Source organism: Callithrix jacchus, chromosome 19 (genome assembly GCF_049354715.1).
Source record: "Callithrix jacchus isolate 240 chromosome 19, calJac240_pri, whole genome shotgun sequence".
NCBI lineage: Eukaryota > Metazoa > Chordata > Mammalia > Primates > Cebidae > Callithrix > Callithrix jacchus.
Window position 1 is genome coordinate 24,338,074 of NC_133520.1, and position 14,069 is coordinate 24,352,142.

The following is a 14,069-nucleotide window of genomic DNA, read 5'->3' on the forward strand; positions in this document are numbered from 1 at the left end:
TGTTAGACTTTATTTCTGTCTCCTCCAAAAAAAATGCTTTAGATTCCTCAATACAAATGGAAACCTAGCCTTTTCTCCAGTTGTGCTTTGGGCATTTAGGTGAACTGTTAGTAAAGTCATACATAAGGTTTTGGGGCCTTTTTTTTTTTTTAACGCTGCTAACTTTAAAACCTATAGAATTTTACAAAATGGCTTATGAAAGCCCAACTTCTGAAAGAAACTTTTAGTTCTAAAACTAAATACTATTTCAGTAAATCCTCATAATACGAAGGTTTCTATCTTTGCTGGTTGTCAGATTGCTTGGTGTTTTAAGTTGCTCTGAGTTCATAGATTTTAGTAACGTTCACTTGGGATCTGACCAGCCTCTCAGCTTCACAGGATCCATCTCTGTTTAGACATAGCAAGTCTCAAGCTATTGTGAAGAGAGAGGGCTGTGCAGTGAAAGCCTTCCCATTAAAGCACAATAGTGTCTTTCATCTTCCACTAGGCAGAGCTCAAAACTGAAAGTCTGATAATTTCACGTAAACTGACAGTGACAATAGAAATGGCTACTTTTGAGATTATTTAAGAGAAGGTGCAAGGTATAGACATTCATCAATGAAACACTAAAAGAAAGGTTTTTATTTCTATGTTTGCTTTTTAAAATAAGAATAGAGTAAATGGCACAATAGATTACATAAACAAGGACTTCAGTGACAAGCTGTCAAAGTTAAAATAATATATTTTACATGGGTGACTTGATGCCACACTTTATCACCAACACGAGGGGAAGCCAATTTGAGTCTGGTCAATAAAATACAACCTCCAAAGTCGGGCCTGGGGCAAAGCTGACATAGTGTGGCAGAGCCTGGCGATTTGGCATCCACTTCTGCTGAGACACAGCAGGAGTTGGCACTGCTACCATCTGGGGTATGTCCGACATTTAAGCCCTATTTGATTAATCAACACTTACGCAGGTTGAAGGGATGATGCATTGTCTGCTCTGAGGCAGTTCAGGCTCTAGTAATTTAATGCAGGTCTGAGGCATAAATGGAACTAGTGATTCAAAAGCTGGATTTACTGCGGTCTCACAACTGTTGAAAATTAAAGTACATGTGCTGCAAGTTAGGGGTTAACTAGGGTATCTCATTATAGGAGGCGCTTTATTTTTCAGAGGTTGGAATCTTTGCTGAATTAGTGAGAGACTTATTTGAATGTAGGCTTGGACCAAATAATTTTCTGATAAATTGGCCATAAATCCTCAGTAAAATAAGCTTGGTGTTCTCGGCATATCTATTGGCTTTTTGATCATTTTTATGGCTTTCCTTTTGCTGGTCAAATTATCCTTATATGCTCCTAAAGCTCCTCTGACAGGGATTAAGTCAACACAAACCAATAGACCTTCATTACTTTGGCAACTGGTTTTGATTTGAGGGCAATAAATATGATGACAAAGACTAGATTACCTTTCCTGAAGGGATATGTGATAAGCCATAGGGATGTCAGGGATTCTACATTATTTTTTCTGCATAATGTGAGAATGAATTAATTGCAGCTTTTAACCAGCTGAAGAAAGTCGGAAAGAAGAAAGAAGTCGGAATGAAAAGAGAACCAAGGTACTGCTTATAGGTTAAGAACACCGACACCAGCGGATCATAAGAAATTCCATGAAGACCCACTGTGTGTTCAACACCGTGCAAGGCACAGGCAGGCAGCTCAGGGCCAAACATGTGAGGAAAGTAACATGTGATGTGATCCATGCGGTGACTAGTGGAGGAGATAAGACCGTCACTAGGAGCAAGATTTATTGTGCAATTAAAGTATAGAGCAAAGAGAAATAAGCAAGGCCTGGAATAGCCAAGGAATGGATAACGGAAGAAGCAAGATCTGAAAATATGGGGATTGGAGGATTCCAATTCCTGCTGAGGCAGGAGAATTGCTTGAACCCAGGAGGCAGAGGTTGCAGTGAGCCAAGATCGCGCCACTGCGCTCCAACCTGGCACCTGGCGACAGAGCGAGACTCTGTCTAAAAAAAAAAAAAATTAAAATTGTTTTCCAACAATTTGCTTGGAAAAAAACACAAGCTTGAGAATTGGAAAAAAGGTTACGATTAATGTAAGTAAATCCTTAACCCAGATCACCAATTTTTAACATTTTGCTACCTTTGCTTTATCTCTATGCATATAAGTGTATTTTATTTTGTTCAATGATTAGAAAGTAGATTGCATGACACTTTACAACTAAGTATCTCCTAGGAAGGATGACTTCGTTCTATGACCACAATGCTAGAATCACATTCGAGAAATTTAACATCTTCTATATTATCCATATTCAGATTTCCTAATCGTCCCAGTAATGCCCTTTATAGATTTTTTAAATCCAGGATGCAATCAATTGCATTTAGTCACCAATTGGCATGTCTTTTTAGTATCTTTTTTCCTCAAACTATCCCCTGCCCTTTTAATTATTTTGTCACTGGATATTCTCTTGCTTTTGGAATTCTGTATAAAATCAATTGGTAAATGTATCCCTCACCTTCTAAAATTTTTTAGTATGGGAGAAATGGGATCTGAAGAAACTCAAATCTTTCTCTGCTCTACAAAATGCAGGTTAGTAGATGACCCAGCAGATACATAAGGGGACTGAAATAATGAAGCTGCTATGTTTAAATTAACTGATATTAGTCATCAGGCTAGGAAAGGACCAGCAGTGAGTACACATGAAATTGTTCCCTCCATTCTGGCCCTCCTGAGAGAGAGGAAATCGGGTTTCTTGACATGGTATCTGGATGGGTTACATGCCCAGTTTTTGGTAAACACTTTCCTGGTGCAGAGCTTTCTGCCACTTCCTATTCTATTTCTTCTCCATTTGTGGCTCAGCATAAGAAGCTACCCTTCTGTAAAGTTTCCCAGGCATGCAGGAAGTGTCCCAGAACCACAGGAATGCTTCTTGTTCTCCTTAAAACAATTGGGTCATGGGGATTTCTTCACCCCAAGACACTCTTCTTTACCTCATTCTCCCAGAAACTTCCTTTGAGAAACTTAGAGATGCGGTGAGGTCCATCTTCCTTTCTCTTTGTTCTTCCTTCACACTCACCTCTAAACTGACACCACCCGCATGGAACTGTAATTGTTTATATATCTGCCCCACTAAATAGTGAATTATTTTAAAGATGATGGTTATGCCTTTTACTTCCATGTCCCCAGGATCTACTATGCCATCTGAAACTTTGAAGGCATTCAGTAGTAATTTTGTTGAGTAAGTGAATGAATGCATGAAGAAATGAATGAATGAATTTCACACCAGCAAACTTTCTGGCCTATATAAAACTCTTCTTGTGACTGAAAATAACTTAATAATGTGTTAAACAGGGCAATCAGTGTTACAAGTGTGTGAGTCAGTAACAGTTGATCAGCCACTTGTGTGAAGGACTGCATTTTATATTATTGGGAAGTTCCAGAGTAACAGAGTCATTCCTTACTATAGAATAGGGAGAGACAGAATTTGGCTTAACTCACATTAAACAACAGCTACACATTCATGTGCATATGCTACGCCAGGCAGGCCTAGCTACAGCTCTTCTCAAAAACGTGCTGGCCCTGGACATTGCTGTGTAAGAGTCACAGGTGAGGGGAGTTACATGGGCTTCCCTAGAGAGGCTTTGCACAGTACAGAGAAAGTTTGAATGGTGTTTTAAGAAGAGGAGAGGCAGGATTGAATGATCAGCATGTTTCAGCCTGGAGAAGTGGTTTGGCAGGAGCAGGTGACTCCTGTTTGAAAAGTGGCAGGCAAGGAGTGTTTGCTCTGCTGGAACCCCCAGTACTAGCCAGGCTGCAACTGATGATGACCCTCATGGGGAAATGGGACTCATTAGTTAAAGAGCCTCAGCGTATAAATTGTTGGGTGGGGTGACTCGTGCCTGTAATCCCAGCACTTTGGGAGGCCAATGTGGTCAGATTGCTTGAGCTCGGGTGGTCAAGGCTGCAGTGAGCCAAGATCGCACCCCTGCACTCCAGCCTAGGTGACAAAGTGAGACCCTGTCTCTAAATAAATAAATAAAATTACCAACGTATATTTGATATGGTTAGGTTTGATACAGCTCTTTCCCAGGGCTTCCTAGTCAGGTAAGTAAGGTCATTTTTTCTGTGGAGCTGGATGAAGGATGTAGATTCTGGAGGAAATAAGAGCATATAGAGAACAGATGAATTACCTGGGGAGAAGACAGTTATGCCTTGGACCAGCATTGTGACTGTGGGAATGCAGAAAAGAGCAGTTTGAACAGAATAGTAGGGGAATTGGTTACAAATGGGTCTGGGCACAGCGCAATGAAGAGATAAAAGGAATGTGCCTTGAAAACTAAAAGTGTTTGCAGCTCATAGCGCTGAATGATTTACACACTCTGAATCTTTAGTTAGCCACCACTATTTTCTAAAATGAAATAAAAAGAAAAGAGAAAAAGGGAGGAAAGCATGAGTGTCCACACAGCTTTTCTGAGACCAAAATAGGCCAAGCTAACGTCTGGTAGTTCATCTAACAGAGACAAAAAGAATAATTCACACATAGCAAATGATAGCTGGCTGCTGCTTATTTTTTACTTTTATTTTTGTTTTTCATCCTCACTACCAGCTCCTGATTATGTCACTTGATAATGTTTCCATTCTAGATATGAGGGGCAGGAAAAGGTAGAAACAAACAGACTGTTGGTGATTTCACAGAAAGGAATAATAACCGTATTCGTGTCTGGTTGGCTCCTGGGCCATCTTATCCCTTCTCTGCCACATCAAAGTCTACCAGCAGCACCTCAGAGATGGCTCCTCCCCTTGCTGCTTCCATTCCTCTGCTGGACACATGCTGACGTTTTCATTCGGTAGAAATCCCAAGAGGAAGAAGCTCTGTGTTGATAAAGTCAATAGCTCAGTGCATGTGCTGGACAAGCTCTTTACGTTTTAACTCCCTTCTGCCAAGTGGCAGTCTGAAGTGTCTCTGTGGAACAGACGCTGTTCCAGGCTCCAGGGAGACAATTGGGAACAAGAAAGGCAAATATCGGCACCTGAATGGAGCTTCCATTACAGTAGGAGACGCACATAAGCTCTAGAGACTTCACATGGTGCTGCGTGCTTCAGAGAAAGAAAGCTGATTGCCATCGAAGACGATGGTCAGGGAAGGTCTTCCCAAGAAGGTGACAGCAAACAGTGACACCTGCCTAGTTGAGTTATTAGGAGAATTAAAGAGTATACTGTATTAAAAACATCTGGCAAACCACTGGCACAGGGTCAGAAAAATTGTCTAGCTATTATCTTTCAACACTAAATTTACAAAACATAATGAAATATAACTGAGTTTCAGCTGCTGGGATTTGGTTCTTGTATGAGACAAAGAGATCATTTGTATTCACAAGGCCATGTGCTCCAAAGAAAACAGTGCTATCACTTATACCACCTGCTTATGGAGAGAAAATATAAAAGCAATGTCCTCAAACTTCTAGCTGCATCTTGCTTCTGCCGAAAATCTGGTATCCTAAGTAGGAGAGAGGTTGTGAATCGTCTTGATACTTACTCTGACAGATCCAATGCCTGTGCTGGCTCCTGCCAGGGCCTGTTGGGCTCACCACTCTACTTCTAGCTAGCATTGTGATTACACAACTTGTTTAATACAGGAATAAACGTGTCTCTTTATGAACAATGTCGCAGCACATGTCAAATCTCAGTGTCACTGAGTCTTTTCCCTAAAGGTCTACGGGAGGAAATATGTCACGTTTGGGTTAATGTTAAGAGGCTGGTTGTTTAACCTGGAACTAGAATTCCAAATATATATCCTTATGTTAGATCAGTTTTTTTTTCTCTTTTATCTCCAGTGTATCCACAGGACATTTCCGAAGTAGCTGTTGTAGCCTGTTCCTTTCTATTGTAGCTATGCCATTCTTCCTGGCATGGAAATCATATCAGAAGGTTCCCAGGAAGCATCTTCCAGGCTGTGGCTCCCCAGACTGTCCCATCACAGCTTGCTTTTTCCTCCCCTGGCTATTGTGCTGACCCCAATCAGCATAGTTCTAGAACACATGGACACAGGGAGGGGATCACTACACACTGGGAGACCCCAGTGTGGGGGGAATAGGGGAGGGACAGTGGGGGGTGAGGAGTTGGGGAGAGATAGCATGGGGAGAAATGCCAGATGTAGGTGAAGGGGAGGAAGGCAGCAAATCACACTGCCATGTGTGTACCTATGCAACTATCTTGCATGTTCTTCACATGTACCCCAAAACCTAAAATGCAATTTTAAAAAATTAATTAATTAATTTTAAAAAAAGAAAAAAAACTGTAATCACGTGGTGAGAATTAATGAGAAAGACATTACATTGGATTCCTTCTTCTTCCAGCAAGGAACTTCAAACCCTGCTAACTGCAGTCTTACAGCCCTTGGAGGGGGCCATAGCTCACCATTGTTTTGTTCTCAGCACTCCCAGTGGGAGCGTGTCTGTTTTCTGGGAGAAGCAGAGCAGACAGATGAAGAGATGGGGCAGTGCCAAGGAGAAAATGGTACTCAGCATGCAGTGTAGATCCCTCCCTCCCCTGTTCCCTGCTGTCGGTCTGCTGCTCAAAAGGAAAGGTGCCTGGTGGCTCTCTGATCGCTGTCCTTTCTTCACATTCCTAAGCCTTTTATTTGGTGAAAGGAGCATCTGGCTGGATAGCCTCCTCCTTATCCCAGGATACTCCCCGAGTCCTCTCTTTTGGCTTTTTAATACCTTATTTTCCCCTTATGACTGTAAAATGGACAGTGTATTTACGGTTGAAAATTGGCTGCTATAGCAATATTAATTTTAAAAACAGGGTTTTGGCACATATTCAATATTACTATGGAAACGGCCATTTCTAACAATTCACCGATAAGAAATAGTTCAAGGACTGTATCTGTGGTAGAGGACTGTGTGGGAGGTTTTTACCATCCACCAAGCTGACGATCTGCTCGTTAGAATAATAATTCACAAGAACTGCTCTCCGAAGTTTTATTCCTTTCTTAAAAATTTTAGAGGATAAGCATTCAAGAGATGACTTTATTTTGCATAATATATGTAGATGGAAGACAAATATTCTAACTAGCATTTTAAAGACACAATGTGTTTAAAGGAATTTTCCATGAATCACTAATTCTCTGAATTGCACATAATGGTCTTACTTGGTTATTTGATGTAACACTAAATACACAGACACAACTAGTTTCAGAAATGCACATATTGAAGCTGGAACTTAACCTGTAATCAATGGGCACATTCAAACATCTTAACTTCCCATCTTAAACTGTCTCCACATATTTCTGTGTAACTGATATATATATATATATATACAGCTGAATTCCAGGAAAGACTTGAAGTAATCCACTCCACTGTAGTGTTTTCCAGGAGCCAGTTTTTAACCCCAAATATTGTCTCCATTTTTAATCACAAACATACTTCTGTTGGTTTTATAAAATGCAGGCATGAGAGAAAGGACCTCAGGGAGGGTGATGGCTGCAGCATCCGTTCCTGAATTTCCTCACTTTAAGTCAAAGCTTTCGAGGTTGCACCTCCATTCACTTGAAACATGAGGTTACATTGTCCAAAAAAATCCTGCAACATTTCAGTTTTTCAGGGTTCCTTCTGATATGTTTACTGTTTTCACGTTATTTCAAATGCTGTCGTCAGCCCTAAATATCGTGAAAGATAGATCCTGATGTTGACAACAGAATTCATCTCTTTTCTTTTATTTCCAGCTCATTTTGTGTTTTCCAAATTAGATGAACTGTCAAGCAATTAGTAACAGCTGGTTCTGATAGACCCAGATTGCACACCCTTCTACCAGTGCCACATGAGCACAGTGAGCGTGATGACCTGAAGCACCTCCTTGTTCACAAGTTCAGCCCTGAATGGATATTAGGGGTTCTGAAATCCAACAGGATCGTGAAAATCAATCAGGGGAAGGTCGCTCAGGATCATAAACAAGAGCAACCACATGGATCAAAGTTCTCGTCCTGTGCGAGTGTCCCATGAGAAACTCTATATCCACTGGACACTATAACGCTCAGAACAGTTCTAAGACATGGGAATTATTGTCCTCATTCTGTATACTTAGCCTACATATACTGTGGAAAACAGTATATGACCAGGGCTCTTGACCGCTTCATGACACAGCCAGGAGTGGCAAAAATAGGGCTGGATCCCAGGCCTTAAATTTGCTCTTTCATTCTTAAGACGTTTCTGAGAGCAGTGGGAAAACAGTGTATGTAGGCTAAGTATACTAACCAAGCAGCGAAACTGGATTCAAACCCCTTTCTATCTGCTTAGCCAGGGCATGCTGTCTCCAAGTCCCCTTCAGAAGCAACCGGATGAAATTTCTCCTCTGGGATTAAAAGGAAAACCACATGTTAATATATGGTGCTAGCATATTCCAGCATATGACAGGAAAGAAGGTTCAAAATAGGTTTTGAGAGTTTCATAGAATACCATGGCAGAACCTTGCTTGGGTCCTATATAGGCCAGAACCCAGTTAATGTTTCAGAATAAATCCTCTTTGAGGGGAAAAAGTGCAACATCTATTTTATTCTGCAGATATAGAGTTCAAAGTAATCACAGTTTAAATTAATCATACGTACAATATACATTTTTAAAAGATGTTAATATGATAACTGACTAGAGATAGCATGTCGTTTTTTTAGAAAAAACAATTTTACATAATATTTATAATTAATTTGGGGTCTGTCTTTTCAGAAAAAGGTTATTCAAAAGTGCAGTGTTAGAGCACAACCAATCCAAATAAGGCTGGCCTTAAACCTCGTCCTGCACCGGAGGCCTCCATCATCAGTTCATGTGTCCTAGCAGTTTCAATTATCAAAAGATCCATCCTAGTGCTGTATATTTTAAGCACAGTTGAAGAATAGTAGAGGAAAAAAAGCCTTTCAACCATGGGAATATAAAAGCAAAGGGCCCTCAAGAGGCGATTTCAAAACCCTACTCATTCAGTTCACTCTAAAGCTTAATGACATGCCCTATTTGATACAGTTAGGGGAACTGTTTCATCAAAAACTTTATATGAGGCTGGGAATTGCAATATTAGGTTTTTAGGTTGGCTCCCTTGTCATACTGCAAGGTCCTGAGGGAATTCTAGTTTATCTTCTAAAAGCAAATAGAATTAGGGGTAATGATAAATGGTATACTAATGACTACTGATATGTTCATGTATTTGAGAACTTCCTATAGGCTGTGCTTTTTGTATTTTACATTCTTCGTGTTTTATTTGGTCCCATCCTTTGAAGTAGATATTAATATTCCATTTTATAGGTGGTGAAAAATGAGTCTCTAAAAGGTGAAATAACTTGCTTGTGTTTGCAGAAGTAATTGGCAGAGCCAGGAATCAAACCCAGGTCTCTGCCTCTAAAGACTGACCTCTTAACCACTTCATTACACAGCCAGGACTGGCAGAGTGGGCCTGGATTCCAGGCCTTACATTTGCTCTTCTATTTTTATCACATTTTAAGGACAGCAAAGCAACTGTAGATGAAGAACTTGGTTCCTCAGAAATCACAAAATATGTGAAACAGTTCAGCCTTCTGAATTGGGGTACTAACAAGGACACAGGTCCCTACCCCCATGAGTCCTTCTTCCTCTCCTGTCGCAACGAAGCAGATGAGAGGATCTAGGAGGCCTCAGTTTACCTAGTGTAATCAATCTCAGGCTGAATGAGAAGAGAAGGGCCCAGAAAAGTTTAGAAAACAGAGACAAACCAAATGATTTTTCTCTCATATGCATGGGTGTGGACACTCCCAACTCTTTCACCCAGGAACAGCCATTTACTCCAAAAGATGACATGATTTACTGGATAGATTAAGATAAAATCAGAATCTAAGAACCAGAGTGTGCATTTTCTAAAGATCATTGGCTATTACGAAGGTGTTTTGCTGGTTAGATTTTATCTTCCCTCCTGTGTCTCAGCCTTTTGACCTTTCAAGACCAACTCTACAGTTCTGTTCCTCTTTCCCAGGGCAGAGTTATCTTTATTTATCAAAGATATAATCATTTACAACAAAAGCATGATCATACAGTATGGATGGAGAGCTTGCCCTCTAGTTAACATAAACTATTTTTCTAAAAAAACTACTGAACTCTATGAAGTTCTACATGCTTTACTTCAAAAGCTCCCATCACTGGAGGATGAAAAGTTGTTATAACCCAGAATTTTTCACAGAAATGTGAAGTGGAGATGGGATAGTAAAATTATTTCTAATTATCTAATAGTACTAAAGTCTTGAATGTCTCCAAGCTACCTAAGACCAGCTTTTCCCAACCTGAACTCATAGTCTTCCTACACGAACCTCATGTGAACCCAATTTCAATGAATGACATCCTGATCCACCTGCTCATAATGGCGCTGTGGCTCACGCCTGTAATCCCAGCACTTTGGGAGGCCGAGGCTGGTAGATCACGAGGTCAAGAGATCGAGACCATCCTCGTCAACAAGGTGAAACCCTGTCTCTACTAAATATACAAAAAATTAGCTGGGCACGGTGGTGCGTGCCTGTAATCCCAGCTACTCGGGAGGCTGAGGCAGGAGAATTGCCTGAACCCAGGAGGCGGAGGTTGCGGTGAGCCGAGATCGCGCCATTGCACTCCAGCCTGGGTAACAAGAGCGAAACTCTATCTCAAATAATAATAATAATAATAATAATAATAATAATAATAATGTAGTATCAACATCCTTCCTCCCTTCCACAGTACCCCACCCAATCTGACATGGGGTGATGCCGAATTTACCTCAGAAATCTCTCTCAACCAATCTTTCCCTTCAATTCTCACTCTTTGGCTAAATTTAGATATAGGTAATCTCTTATCATGACTAATAAGATTAACTTCTCTGCCTCCAGTTTCTTCCCCACCTACACTATCTCCCATCTTCCACCCTGTTACCAGATCTTATCATATCATGCTCTTGATTAAATATCTTGAGTGGCTCCTCACTGACTGCAGGAAAAAGTCTGAGTTTAGTGTGGCCTTCACATTTCTTGACAAGATCCTTCTGCTTTATAGTATTTCTCTCACCAACTCTTCTCATCTTTTACCAATTCAAACATACACATTCATGGTCAATGTCTTTGGCCACACTGGGTTTCTTACTGTTTCCCTAAATTCTATGGACTTTTATATCTTCTTGCCTTTTATGTTTTGGTTTTGTTTTTTTGAGACAGAGTTTTGCTCCATCGCCCAGGCTAGAGTGCAGTGGTGCAATCTCAGCTTACACAACCTCCACCTCTTGGGTTCAAGCGATTCTCCTGCCTCAGCCTCCCAAGTAGTTGGGATCACAGGCAACTGCCACCACAACCAGCTAATTTTTGTATTTTTAGTAGAGACAGGATTTCACCATGTTGGCCAGGCTGGTCTCAAACTCCAGACCTCAGGTGATCCACCCGCTTCAGCCTCCCAAAGTGCTGGGATTACAGGCATGAGCCACCTGAGATTGTCTCGTTCAAGTGAAATTTCCTTCTTGGAGTACTTGAGCATCCACTAATCCTTCAAAGGATAATCATGTCTCTTTCCAATTTTACTCCACCTATGCCCCAACACAATTAATTCATCACACCGTCTAATACCTGTATATAATGTATTATGATTATTATGTCTAACACCTATCTATAATGTATTATGATTATTTGTATATGTGTTTGTGTGTGTCTTCCTCTTCTATCTCCAGAATTTGAGCTCCAGATTCCAAACTTTTATTTGTCTTTGAATTTTTATTTCCTAGCTCAGTAAATGCTCATAGTAAATGATCAATAAGTGTTGTTGAATGAATGCACTAACTAATAAACCATATTTGAGCAAGGCTTACCACGAGTAGATCCAAGACAATACTCTGAAGATATTAGAATATTATATTATTGTATAATAATTTAAACCTAGACACAGGGAACAAAAATAAAAGAGACTAATGATAGAAAAGATATTTAAGTTCTCTAGGATGTTAAGCAAAGATTTCATTTGTAATAGATTGGCTTGGTAATGTGGGGATGCGTCCTAGAGAAAGCTAAATGAGAAGGTAAAAGAGTTTACTCCTGATTTACTCTGACAGAAATATGGCTCTGAAAAAAATCAGTTTCAGAATTCAGACAGTGACTGCTTTCTGTCTTTAATAATTCTATACAACTCAATCACAGTTTCATGTTACCCATTGTTAAACTGATGGAGTTCGGGGTTTGCTAAAAAGTGTTTTGCAAACACATTGGAATTAACATTAATCAAACCGTTATGTAAAAATAACAACTCTTGAGAGCCCAGGATCCAGCTCCCCTTGACAGGGCTCTACCTGCTGCTTTCTTTTGCTAGATGCTTAGATTCAGCATTAAGCTCATGTGCCTTTACAACCATTCAACTGCCACGTCGAATCCGAATCAACGTGATTCCTGTGGAAACCCCGTGAGACTAGCATGTCACAGTCCCTCCTCTGTCTCAAGATTTTTTCCCACAAGACCCAACTAATTTAATTTCATCCTTTCCCAATACATCAAAACTAAACAAAGCTGTAAAACAACCATTTCTTCAGTCCCAAATCAGAACTTTTGGCAAGGGAGGAAAGAGATCATGACTAATACATAGTTATGGACGTAGAATCATTTTACAAATATAGGTGTGGACTCATCTTTTGCCTTTGTTGCTACATGAATGATCTCAGTCACTGAGATTAAGAGATTGGGTAAATTTGATAGATATTTCATGCCGTATTTTCTGACTGTAGACTTTAGATGCTGGATATATTATTATTTACAAATGACTTGAGAATAAGAACATCTGACTTTAGTGTAATTCCTTGGTCTTTCTGCAGTACTGAGTGGTACCAGCTTGCTCTGGCTGATCTTCCTTCCTGGATAGTTTCATTGTCCTGAATATTTATTTGCCTTTGCTGTAGTATCCACATCCCAACGATTTCAATCTTTCCAGTTGGCAGGTGGCTTGATCTCGGATGTTTTCACCGCTCTTGGCTCAGTGACCCTCGCCTTGTTACTGATCCTCTTGCTGGCCGTCGTTGCTTCTGTTGTCACCTCCAACAAAAGGGCAACTCAGGGAACCTACAGCCCCAGCCGTCAGGAGAAGGAGGGCTCTCGAGTAGAAATGTGGAACTTGATGCCGCCCCCTGCGATGGAGAGACTGATTTAGGAGCATTGTGTCCCTTGGAGATCGGGATCCACACACTGTGAATGTGACGACTGTTCTTCAGGGGTCTCTGACATGCCTGATGATGTGAATCTGCAACTGGGATTACACTGGAACTACAGGAGTGAGTCTTTCAACTACCTTAAAGACTTTCTCACGTGGTTTCACTGACACCATTGTTTTATTGTTATATCAGCCAATCGCAGAATAAGTTTGTGCCAGTGATTTCAGCCTTATAATTAGCAAAAACATCTTCCAGAGAGTAAAGTCTTCTGAGCAAATCTCCAGTGGGTATCACTTAAACTCTTTCCTCTTTTCAACCCGGGGACACTTTTAGTCTGCACTTCAGGTTTCTGTACTTTCTATGTAAACTGCCATATGTTTACACAGAAGCTACAGGAAAGAAATTGGCTACATTTCTCACTTCTCCTATCATGTGGTCCAAGGTTATTGTTGTATACCAGTAATGGGTCGTATACTTTTGTCCCTCACTCATGGATGCAGAGAAAGCCATGGGAATGACCTGTGGTTTAAAAAAGTGACCCAATGGCAACAAATAAAAATTGAAATGTGGTTGTTCTCCTTTCTGAGTACTTTTTGCATTTTTGTGATACTATGTGTGACCAAAGTCACCTCTAGCAACATTTGAAGAACCTGCTTATGAATTATATATTTTAACTAAATCATCTCTACTTGGTTACATTTTAAAATTATTACTCTTTGTAGAGGGTTGGTTAAGTCAAAACGCTTCCTAGATAGAAATCAAAATGAAGGAAAACTCAGATTCTCAAGTACAAAAAATCAAGTTCTTTTCTTTCAGCTGCTGTTAAGTAAGTCAGTGCCAAACAGGGACAGTGTCCACAGGTAAGAACTCCAAAGTTAAATGTGTGTACTTTGAGGAGTATGTGTATAAGACTAT

At 40.4% G+C, this 14,069-nt stretch overlaps 1 protein-coding gene across 1 annotated transcript in view; it reads left to right on the plus strand.

Annotated features, from left to right (window-relative positions):
• CRB1 (crumbs cell polarity complex component 1) overlaps positions 1-13,723 on the plus strand; it is a 223,616-nt gene extending 209,893 nt beyond the window's left edge. Inside the window, exon 12 of the mRNA XM_008985348.4 lies at positions 12,938-13,723. Within this exon, the coding sequence (XP_008983596.2) occupies positions 12,938-13,153 (216 nt within the window). The 3' untranslated portion in view covers positions 13,154-13,723. The remainder of the gene's footprint in view (positions 1-12,937) is intronic.
• Positions 13,724-14,069: the final 346 nt, after the last annotated feature.